Source organism: Mandrillus leucophaeus, unplaced genomic scaffold (assembly GCF_000951045.1).
Source record: "Mandrillus leucophaeus isolate KB7577 unplaced genomic scaffold, Mleu.le_1.0 Scaffold186, whole genome shotgun sequence".
In the NCBI taxonomy this organism is placed as follows: Eukaryota; Metazoa; Chordata; class Mammalia; order Primates; family Cercopithecidae; genus Mandrillus; species Mandrillus leucophaeus.
Genome location: NW_012101876.1, coordinates 6,730,024 through 6,741,754, shown reverse-complemented (window position 1 = coordinate 6,741,754; position 11,731 = coordinate 6,730,024). Strand labels below are relative to the sequence as shown.

Sequence of the window (11,731 nt, the reverse complement as noted above, 5' to 3'; positions counted from 1 at the left end):
TCAGGAGTTCAAGACCAACCTGGCCAACAATGAAACCCCATCTCTACTAAAAATACAAAAAATTAGCCGGGCATGGTGGTGGGCGCCTGAAATCCTAGCTATTTGGGAGACTGAGGCAGGAGAATCACTTGAACCTGGGAAGTGGAGGTTGCAGTCAGCCGAGATCGCACTACTGCATACCAGCCCGGGCAATAGTACGAGACTCCACCTCAAAAAATAAAAAAATAAAAAAATAGTAGAGCAATTGAATCACATGGAACAGTGTTTCTCAACCTGTTTTTGCTCCTATAAGGAACCTTTTTAGACATATTATTTGTAAATTGCCTCCCCCAAGAAATTTTAATACCACCCACATATTGTATGTCAGCTTGTATATATAAATAGATATATGTGTCTATGTGTACATATACATAAAAAGAGTAAGTTTAACTCCCCCACAACTCCAATTTTCACTACCACGTCGAGAATGTATGTTGTAATAGTTAAATTTCAGTTGCATTACAAGTGCTTGTGGACAATAGTTGTGTCTGGTGCCACTCCTCATAGATACTCATACCTATGCTTAGTTTTACTGATAGTATGGCATATAGAACTAGAAATGTTTACTATATAACTATCTAATGTATATACTGTTTATATTATAACTTTGTTGTGATTCATTGCTGAAAGTAATGATACACATGTTAGAATGAGTGAGATATATTAATTAATATGATTAATAGACATTAGTTTTGCTTATTTTACAAAAGCAGTATAAAAAGTTAATTCCTGTGGTGGATTTTAAATTGTGTTGTGGGTAATTACAGTTCTTGTATTATTAAAATTTCATTTTTCTTTTCTTTAAATAAAAGGTTGTGGCCTACACTTCATCTTGATCCCTTAAGTCCAAAAGATGCAAAAGCTGTTATAATTGCAGAATGCCACTCTGTAGACATTAAGTTGAGTAAAGAGCAGGTGTGTATTTTTAATTTTGATGCAATCTTTTACTCTTTCTTATCTTTCCTATGAAACATCTTATATGAGACTTAAAATTCAATGTAGGGGATCTGTTATAAGGAAAACTAGAGTTTAGTAATTACTTTGGTAAATGTACTGCCTCTTAAACTAATGACAGGTAGAAAAGAAGCAATAAAAAGATATTGGTCTTAAGGTTTACTTTACTATATAGTATTAAGCAGGTATTTTAAAAGCAAAAAAGCATTTTCCTACTGGCCACATCTGTGGTCTGCCGTTGGAAGGCTGACCACAGCCGAGGATCCACCACGCAAGGCGTGATGTCACTGATGACAGCAGTGGTGTTACTTCTGTTGGGGTATTTGTTGATGGCTGGATAGTAAAGACCGCTTAATTCCAGGGTGGTTTTTGTATTTCTGTTTTGTTTTTCTTGGTAAACTGGTGCAGGAGAAGAAGCTGGAACGACACTGTCGTTCTGCTACAACCTGCAATGCCCTTTATGTCACCCTTTTCGGCAAAATGATCGCGCGGTAAGTGTTGGTTATTTTACATGATCTTCTGCATGTTTTGTGATTGCTGCAGACCCTTTCTCACCCTGCAAAACTAAGAACCAATCACTACACCGGTCTCTTGAGCCACTCAGATTTTATTTGAATAGTGATACTAACGTTTGTGAGAACATGGCTTACAGGTGAAGATTGAGTACCTACTGCCCATGATTGTCAGAACTTGATAGATTTGTCTCATTTTCTTCACACTAATCTGTTCCCTATTGGAGGTTGCAAAAGAAAGCCATCCTCACCCTCATTTGTGGCCCCTAGCTTTGGGAAAGTGAAGGAAACAACTGAGGGTTAGAATATTATTTCAGGTGTCTTTGAATATCAGGAGGTAGATATATGGATACGAATTTTTAATTGTCTCTGTTCTCAAGTCCTGATAAACTTTTATTATAAAATAGTTCTATTTTAGATATCCATTAGTAATCTGCCTTTAGATAAGCATTAGGGTGTCACTACTTTTATTTCCTCAGTATAGCTTTACCCTATTCTATCTATTCTCAACCATTAGAATGTTTTACTACTTTTATTTCTTCTTCAGTATAGCATCACTCTACTTTGTCTTTTCTCAATCTGAGGTAAAAAAAAAAAAAAAAAGATTAATACATTTTTTGTTATTCATTGCAATAGATGGCAATTCTAGCACACATATTTCCAGACATCGAATCTAGTACTTCTTGTCTGTTTATTCCATGTTCTCATCTTGAGCACCAAATTTGAAATTTAAAAAATCTTCTGAAACTTTACATTGCCCACGACATTTCATCTTCGTTTTTGTGAGCAGAGGCTCGATCTCGGCTCACTGCAACTTCTGCGTCCCAGACTCGAGCGATCCTCCCACCTCAGCCTCTTGAATATCTGGGACTACAGCAGCATACCACCATGGCTGGCTAATTTTTGTATTTTTTTGTAGAGGTGGGGTTTTGCCATGATTGCCAAGCTGGTCTTGAACTCCTGGGCTCAAGCAGTCCACCTGCTTAGCCTCCCAAAGTGCTGGGATTACAGCCTGTGAGCCACTGTGCCCAGCCTGCCTGTGATATTTCCACCGTCCTTTTCCACTGTTAGTTGTGGCAACGCATCTGGCCTCTGTGAACATAAGTGATACAATGAGTATGATTCAGGAGTGTGAGTCATTTGTCATACATTTAATAATGTTCATTGAAAGTATCTTTTATTGTTTTTATTTTTGAAAGTACCTATTTTAAAGACACTATCGATCCTTTGTTTTTTCTCTGTACATCTTTATATTATTTTTAAAAACTGGTAAATATGGCCGGGCGCGGTGGCTCAAGCCTGTAATCCCAGCACTTTGGGAGGCCGAGACGGGTGGATCACGAGGTCAGTACATCGAGACCATCCTGGCTAACACGGTGAAACCCCGTCTCTACTAAAAAAAATACAAAAAAAAAACTAGCCGGGTGAGGTGTCGGGCGCCCGTAGTCCCAGCTACTCGGGAGGCTGAGGCAGGAGAATGGCGTAAACCCGGGAGGCGGAGCTTGCAGTGAGTTGAGATCCGGCCACTGCACTCCGGGCGACAGAGCGAGACTCCGTCTCAAAAAAAAAAATAAAAATAATAATAATAATAATAATAAAAAACTGGTAAATATTGTGTAATCTTTTAAAACAAACTCCCCTATTTAATGATTTTCTTTAGCCTTGTGTTTTCAAAATTCTGGCTCCACACAAATTTAATTTGCATGGCTAACTAACAATACTTATCATCGTTTCCCTGCTTCCTGTATGTAGGTGGCATGCTTCTGGATAATAAGAACCATAACTGACTCATTTTTATATTCCCTAATGCCTAGTAATTGCTTGACAAATAATAGATTTCAGCATGTTTATTGCACTGAATTAAATTATATATAGTAAAATAAACCCAATGACTCTAGCAGCCGCATAAAACTACCACTTTCCTGTATCATGTTTTATTGAATTTGTTATTAGTTGCCGTACAAAAAATAAGAGTTCACATTGTTTTTAATCGATCTCAAAATTTTCACAGATGTTGGCAATCTGTAAGAAATTAAATCTCTTCTCAATTCCAACAGTGCTGGGAGAGCAGGCAATTTAGATAAAATCCTTCATCAGTGTTTCCAGTGTCAAGATACTGTTTCATTATATAGACTCGTTCTGCACTCTATCCAGGAGTCCATGGCAGATGATGTGGATAAAGAGCTAATGAAGCAGGTAAAATGTAAAATGAAGCAGGTAAAACTTATAAAAAGGAATGTTAGTTTGCTTTGTGTGTGTGTGAATGGAAGTAAATAACAATTCTTTTAAAATTTGTGCTTAAATATGTTTCAGGCGTATGCAGGAATGCTGATAGCCGGAGTGTGCTTGTGGAAATTTGTGTTTTCCTGATTATCATTGAGATTTATCATCTTTTCATGTTACTGGCTATCCTTGTTTCCTTTTTTCCTGAATTGCTGGTTCAAGTCTTTACCCATTTTTTAATTGGGTTGTTTGTCTTTTCCTTATTGAAATGTAGGTGTCTTAAATGTTCTGCATACTGAAAACAAATCCTTTATTAGAAAATTCACAAATAGATGTCTTTTTCCTGTTTGTTTCTTGTCTTTTAACTGTATAGTATTCATTATGGTTTCATCCATTATTCAAAGCTTTGTTTCATATATATATGCATGTGTTTATACACACACACACACACACACACACACACACATAATTTCCTTCAAAAAGTTTTACAGTTTTGTTCTTCATGTGTGAAGTCCTTAACTCTTGTTGGTATCTTTTTGTTTATTGTGTGAGGAAGGGATCTACTTTTTAATCCTCTGTCATGTGGATAATTAATTGTTCTTTTTACTAAATAATACATGTCTTCTGCTCATTTGCAATGCCAGCTGACAAATATCAAGCTCACAAATAAATGTGGGTCTGTTTCTAGACTCTTCTGTTCTGATTTTGCCTATTCTTTGCCAGTGCCACACTGCTTAGTTATTAGAACTTTAAAGTAAGTTTTCGTAGTTACTTGGGTAAATCTCCTTTTATTATTATTCTTCACAATTGCTTTGTCTAATTTTCCATATATATTTTTAGAATTAAGTGCTATGTAATTAAAGTAACATTTTAGTTTTTGTTGATGTATTCAATTTTGGTTTTTGAAAATGTATATCTAGCAACCTCATCGTTTGAACCTGGATCTATTTTTATGTTAACTTTTCAGCTTGGTGATTCCCGGGGTTTGGACTTCTCAGCCGACTCCAACCCTGCAAGCTTCCTTGTATTCTCTCCACGTCTGTGGGCTAATGTTTTTCTCATGCACCCCTTCACTGAGCGTGAAGGTCCTTCAAAGCCCTTCAACGGTCCTGGTGTTGACAAGAAATCTAGTTCCACCTCCTTGCCTCACACGGCTTAAGGGCTCACCTTCCATCCCACTGTGGGTGTGAGAAACCTAAACCCTTAAGTTCCTGGGGGCTGCTGCCTGTCCTCTAGCTCCACTGCCCCCATAGCCAGCAGTTTCAGCTGTCAAAACTCTGATTTCAATTTCCTATTCATTTTTGACAGTTGGAGGATTTCCCTATCTTTTTTCCAGGATCAACTGTGCTTTTAGAAATGTGTCTGATATCCATACATGTTTATAATAGGAGGGCTATTTTCTTCCACTGTCTTCCTGGAATTGGAATTCTGCCATTAATTATAATAATACATTTATGCAGTTTTAATTTTCACTGTACTTTTTTCTATATGAGTATTATCTTTGGTGTGCTAGATTTTATAGATACACTATCTTAATCTTGATTAATGTTTTTTGGACAGTGTGTTTTCAGAAATCTATTTTTTGATTTATTAAATCATTTGGATTATAAGTTTTGGTAAAAAAAAAATAGCCTTCAAAGAATTATGGAAATTTTAATGGCTGTTAGTTACCTATAGAGGTGCTTTATAATTACTGTTAATTTGTTTTGCTACCTAGATTCTCTGCCTTGTCAATGTTAGTCACAATGGTGTGAGTGAATCAGAACTGATGGAACTCTATCCTGAGATGTCCTGGACTTTCTTGACCTCCCTTATTCACAATTTATACAAAATGTGTTTGTTGACTTACGGTTGTGGCTTGCTCAGGTTTCAACATCTGCAGGTAATGTTATTTTAGGCATCTTTTCATTTATTTATTAATTTAAGAAACAGGGTCTCCTCTGTCACCCAGGCTGGAGTGCAGTGGCAAGATTGTTTCTTCCAAAGGAATAAATTCTAAAGATCTGCTATACAACATTGTCCCTGAAGTTAACAATACTGTAGTACACTTAAAAATTTATTAAGAGGGTAGGTCTCATGTTAAGTGGTCTTACCGCAATACAATTTTTAAAATTAAAAAACAAGTCAGATACAAAAGATCAAAAATAGTTTCTTAAAGGTAGTTTATTTATTGAAGAGAAGGAAGTTTTTTCAGTTATGTTTCATTGAATTGCTGGTAGTAGTATACGGCTGTGCATTGCTTAACAATGGGGATATGTTCTGAGAAACACATCATTAGGTAAGTTTATCATTACCTATCATTAGGTGAACATCATAGAGCGTACTTACACAAATCTAGATGGTACAGCCTACCACACTTGGAGGCGATATGGTATGGCCTATTGCTCCCAGGCTATAAACCTGCACAGCATATTACTGTACTGAATACTGTGTGTAACTGTAAGTGTTTGTGTATCTAAATACAGAAGAGTTACAGTAAAAATGTGGTATAAAAGTTTTAAAACGATATGCCTGTATAGGGCAGCTTGATTATAATTTTATAGGATCATCATGATATATGCAGTTTGTTGTTGACCAAAACATTGTTATATGCACATGACTGTATATGTATTAAGAGTTTGTACTCTGTAAGCCAGTCAGCCTCCTTTTCCTGGATTAATACCTATCTAAATTTGGGCAAGTTCTAAGCCCTGGGCAGACTTTAGCAGTTTACAAAAGGGGTTGTGAAGCAAATTAATTGAGGTGGTTCTTGGTCCTTGTGAGGAACTAGAAAGATATTTAGCACATATAAGTAAATGTTTAGGATGTTTTGGATAAAATGATTCCTATCATCTGCAATGCCATGGTTGATTTTTATATATACACAATTGCAAATTAAGTCTTACATTTGAGTATGCTGTATCGTATTTGTAGATGTGAAATGTTTGCAATTTCACAGCCCTTTTCCTTTATTGTGTATTGTTTGAATATAATTTATTCTTTTTAGTAACTTTTCATTCCACACTTCTGAGATTTTTAATGTATTAACTCAAGTGTGAATTAAATTGTGTTTTGAGCTTATAAATATTAGTACAGGAATTTTTATTCTAGTAACCGTTTATCAAATAAATGTGTCCTAAATTTAAAAACATTTAAGTGACATTTCTAGTATACAGCTGTAAAATAGGAATAATTATAAATTCTTTTTTGCAAATCTATTGTTAGATGTACAGTGACTTACATAAAATAGAACTGAGTATTTCTTCTTTTTCTCCCTAGGCTTGGGAAACAGTGAGACTGGAGTACCTGGAAGACCCCACCATTACTTCTTCATACAGGCAAAAGCTAATCAACTATTTCACCTTGCAGCTAAGGTATTGTAAATGTTCCTATTGTTCTTCTGTGACTTCTGCAACACCCTCTACCTTTGTGTCCTTATTTCTGTTTCTTAGCTTACAACTTAAAGTATAAAAATTTAATTATTACAAAAAAGATTAAATCCTCTCCCTGTTCTGTTAATGTCAGAAGAGCAAAAGATGATTTTGTCTTTTAATATTATGCTAAAAGTTTAAACAAGGAAAATCAGTGTAGGATCATTTTATTATTTTTATTTTATTCCAATAGTTTGTGTCCATGTATCTGTATGTGTGTATATGGGTCCATTGAGGGTTTTTAAAAATAGTTCAATTTTAGGAAAATACTTTTAGAGTTTGGTTGATGGTTCTGCATGTCACTGAATTTATTTTCTTAGTTTGGTAAAGTCTCTGATTTTGACCTAACTTTTTAGTATTAAATTATACTTAAAGAATCAGAGACATATGTTAAATATATTTTTCTTCCTTCAACATTTGTTTGAAGCCTTTTTGAGGCAGTCTCATTGTAGGAAGATATTGAATATTGTCTCCTCTCTTACGATAGTCAGGACAGAGTGACTTGGAGAAGTGCAGATGAACTCCCGTGGCTTTTTCAGCAGCAGGGAAGTAAACAGAAGCTGCATGATTGCCTTCTTAATCTCTTTGTGTCTCAAAACCTTTATAAAAGGTAAGAAACATTATAGAACATTCTTCCCCAGAAAGAGAGATTTAAAGATGTTCAGTTTAACAAAGAAAACTGGTATTTTTAATTTAAAAATTAGTCCAGGTATCTGAAATATAAACAATGTAGGAGAAATCTTGAGACCATTTACAAATCTCTATTAGATCTACTTTTCCCAGGAGGAAAACATAGAGTACTGCTGCTTTATGAAATCAGAGCTGGAATGATTTCTGTTCAACTTTTTATCTTATGCTTACATTTAAGCAGGTCTAAATCTAAACCACCCAGAGAGGTGGTTCATGATGTCTGCTTCTTCGGGCCTTCAGATATCTGAAAGCATTGGCTTCAAAGTAGACTCTGGGCTACAATAGAATCTGTCTGGTGTTGAATTTATTTGTTTTTGTTTGTTTGTTTATTTTCTATGTCTGGTGTTGAATTTAAAGAAATAATTACCCTAATTCAAAATGTATTCTGTTTGTCTCTCTTGTTGTGTTCTGGTTTGTCAGTGGCAGAACTACCTTTTTATGAGCCAACTGTCTAACCTGCTGAACTTTATGAGGGTTTTTTTTCTGCCTTACTTAGAAATTTAGACATTTCTTATACGATACGTATGTAATTTATTTTGCTCCTATATAAACTCTTTCAAATTTGTTGCATGTCTTAAATTATTTCTGATCTCCATTCCAATTTTTCATGATTCCTTTGAAATCAGGTTATTTTAGTTTACCAGCTCTCCCATGCTACTTAAAATCACCTACAAATGAATAAGCTTACTTTTGTCATTCAATTTCTTGATGAAAATGCAAAGTAGATACTCTGTGACAGTTTATTTTTCATTAGTTTCTTCTCTTTGAATTTCCATACTTAAAATAATTTTGGGAGTGAACTCAGCAGTTGGCTCCGTATTGTGAAATGTGTAAAAAGGATTCAAATAGATTCCCATTGGTAAGTAGCCATGATGGTATTAAGGATAAGAGCCAACACTGTGGATTACTTACTGTGTGCCATAATCCCCCTACAGTACCAGCCGAGGCAGGTAGTGTCTCCATTTCTGCAGGTGAAGGTGATGAGGTCTAAGAGGTCAGACAACCTGCTCAAGATCACATAGCTAGGATAGTGGTGGAACTCAGATAGTGAGTGGTCTGAGTCTCACCTCACTACACAATACTCGCCTACTAATAAATTGTCAATAACTTGATATTAATTCTGGAATTTTCATTCTGTAGTGGATTTTAAAGTGTGTTTTTCATTAAAGTACTGTTATTTGTTGAAACAGGGGACACTTTGCTGAGTTGCTGAGTTATTGGCAGTTTGTTGGCAAAGACAAAAGTGCAATGGCAACAGAATACTTCGATTCATTGAAGCAGTATGAGAAAAACTGCGAAGGCGAGGAGAACATGAGTTGTTTAGCTGATCTTTATGAAACCTTGGGGCGATTTCTCAAGGATCTAGGCCTTCTCAGTCAGGTAAGCTCAGCACATCAATGGCAAGCCAGAGACAGGTGGGATTTTTGTGTTCACTCTTCTGTTTTTCCAAGATGTTAATGTAGTTTTCATTTGTTGTGCTATAATCTTTAATATTTAACCAGATGACAGATCTTGCAGCATTTCACTCACTTTAATTGGCCTTTCACCCTTTTTCCCCCCAGGCTGTAGTACCTTTGCAGAGGTCTCTAGAGATTCGAGAAACAGCTTTAGATCCCGATCACCCAAGAGTAGCCCAGTCCCTCCACCAACTAGCAAGTGTATATGTGCAGTGGAAGAAGTTTGGCAATGCAGAACAACTGTATAAACAGGCATTGGAAATCTCAGAAAACGCTTATGGTGTGGACCATCCATATACTGCTCGTGAACTGGAGGCACTTGCAACTTTGTACCAGAAACAGAATAAGTAAGATTTTTTAGATCAGTAATATCTGATTTTATGAAGGGGAATTATAGTTTTAATGTACTTATGGGGTAGGCTTTATTTTATCACTGTGTACTTTTCCGTACCCTGTGCCTAGTCTTCATGTGGTAAACAGAGAAAATTAGAACTGTAAGATTCATCTCTGTTTGAAGATGCATGAAGGATAGAACATGGACTTTCGAGTCATATAGTCTTGGGTTTGAATCCTGGAATCCTGGCTCATTCACTGACTAACTTTGAGTGCTTTACTAATATAAGTTTAGTATCCTTTATCCAAATGTGGAATGAGAAGTGTTCAGGATTTCGGATTTGTTCAGAGATCAGAATATTTGCATATATATAATGAGATTATCTTGGGGATGGGACATCCCCCAAGTCTAAACATGAAATTTATTTATGTTTCATATACAACTTATACACATAGCCTGAAAGTAATTTTATGTACTAGTTTTAATTTTTTAACTTCTAGAAGTATTGTATCATACAAATTTTGTGTGAATTTCACATTTAAACTTGACCAGAAATTAGTCTATGCAGAACTAAAATTTTGGATTTTCATTTAGTTAGGTTGCCCTTCAGAGACTTAGGATGAGTTAGTTAAAGATTATTAAATGTCAGCTACTTAGAGGACTAGACTTAATTTATTTTGTCAAAATTTTTTTAATTGAACAGAACTTTTTATTAGAAAAACAGCCATGATAGACTAAGATATCTTAGTGTTTTGTCATATTTTGTTTTATGAAGGGTTTTTTTAGAGATTTGTAATGTCATATGACTATCGTTTCTAGAAAAATGATGTATTTAATACCTCAAAAAGACTTTACACTATGAAAAGAGTGCTTTCATTTCACTGAAGTATACTTTGAATATGTTTCTTTTGTTTGACTTACTGTAATTTTTTTTTAGATATGAACAAGCTGAACATTTTAGGAAAAAATCCTTTAAAATTCGTCAGAAAGCTATAAAGAAAAAAGGCAACTTGGTAAGGAGAGATTTCTTTTGTGTTGTGTTTTGAATGTAAGAGGAAAAGAGCATCATAAACGCATACACCCCACATGTTTAAGAGTTTTAGATTTTAAAATCTTCTAGTTTTTTAGAAAAGAGCTACTTAACGTTTTCTTATTTATGTGTTAAAATATCATATTACTGAGAAGTACAATTTAGACTTTAAAAAGTGGAACTCTAAATTCATTTGAAGGTTAGGCTTTGAAAGACGGAATTTAAAGCTACCTCAGTTCTTTAAAGGGTTGGAAAAAGGAATAAAATAAATGTAGTTAACATTTTGTGTTATGTTCAAATGTGAAGAAAGCCTTTCCCTCAAATACACAATAAAAGTTATTTTTATTTTTTTAAGTTGCTGATAAAGTCTAAATGTAGCATATTTCTTTAATTTAAAATGCTGTGTGCATTTTTATGGACCTGATATTTATGTGTTTACCTGTGGGGTTGATAAATATCTGCAAATTAATTATATTCTATTGTTTCTTGAAGCACTTTGAGATATAGTTTACTTTCTAAAATACAATCATTTTCACGAAATAGTTTTTAATGAATTTTAGAATGTGTTGCCATGTGGAAATATTTGTATTTGTAATCATCAAGTTAATTTACTGGGATACTTAAAATAAGTTATCTAGATTAAATGGGAAAAAAGGAATATGTTTTAGGACTCTCATACATTGTTTCAGAATCAAGGATTGCACCTACTTAGTGATTGCTTTTCATTTTTCATGTTCGCTGCAGTATGGATTTGCCCTTTTACGTAGACGGGCTCTACAGTTAGAAGAGCTTACATTAGGTAAGGACACACCTGATAATGCTCGGACCCTCAATGAACTGGGTGTTCTCTACTATCTTCAAAATAACCTGGAGTGAGTACCATGGGGCTAATAATGAAAATAATTAACCATTTTCTCTTTGATACAATGTTGTTTTACATTTTTATCAAGGCTAAAGCTAGAAAAAAATTGATAATGCCAAATTTCATGTATGATGTCATATAATGAGCATACACATACCTGAAGACCATGGTATTTTCTCTACTGTGTTTCTTTTCACATTGTTTCTTTTTTTTTTTTTTT

The 11,731-nt window shown here is 34.8% G+C and overlaps 1 protein-coding gene across 1 annotated transcript in view; it reads left to right on the top strand.

Annotated features, from left to right (window-relative positions):
- NPHP3 (nephronophthisis 3 (adolescent)) overlaps positions 1-11,731 on the top strand; it is a 46,439-nt gene that overhangs the window by 22,092 nt on the left and 12,616 nt on the right. The window contains exons 13-22 of the mRNA XM_011977984.1: positions 852-954; positions 1,402-1,484; positions 3,563-3,701; positions 5,446-5,610; positions 6,987-7,081; positions 7,626-7,748; positions 9,019-9,208; positions 9,391-9,632; positions 10,557-10,632; positions 11,394-11,521. Coding sequence (XP_011833374.1) covers positions 852-954; positions 1,402-1,484; positions 3,563-3,701; positions 5,446-5,610; positions 6,987-7,081; positions 7,626-7,748; positions 9,019-9,208; positions 9,391-9,632; positions 10,557-10,632; positions 11,394-11,521 — 1,344 coding nt within the window. The remainder of the gene's footprint in view (positions 1-851; positions 955-1,401; positions 1,485-3,562; positions 3,702-5,445; positions 5,611-6,986; positions 7,082-7,625; positions 7,749-9,018; positions 9,209-9,390; positions 9,633-10,556; positions 10,633-11,393; positions 11,522-11,731) is intronic.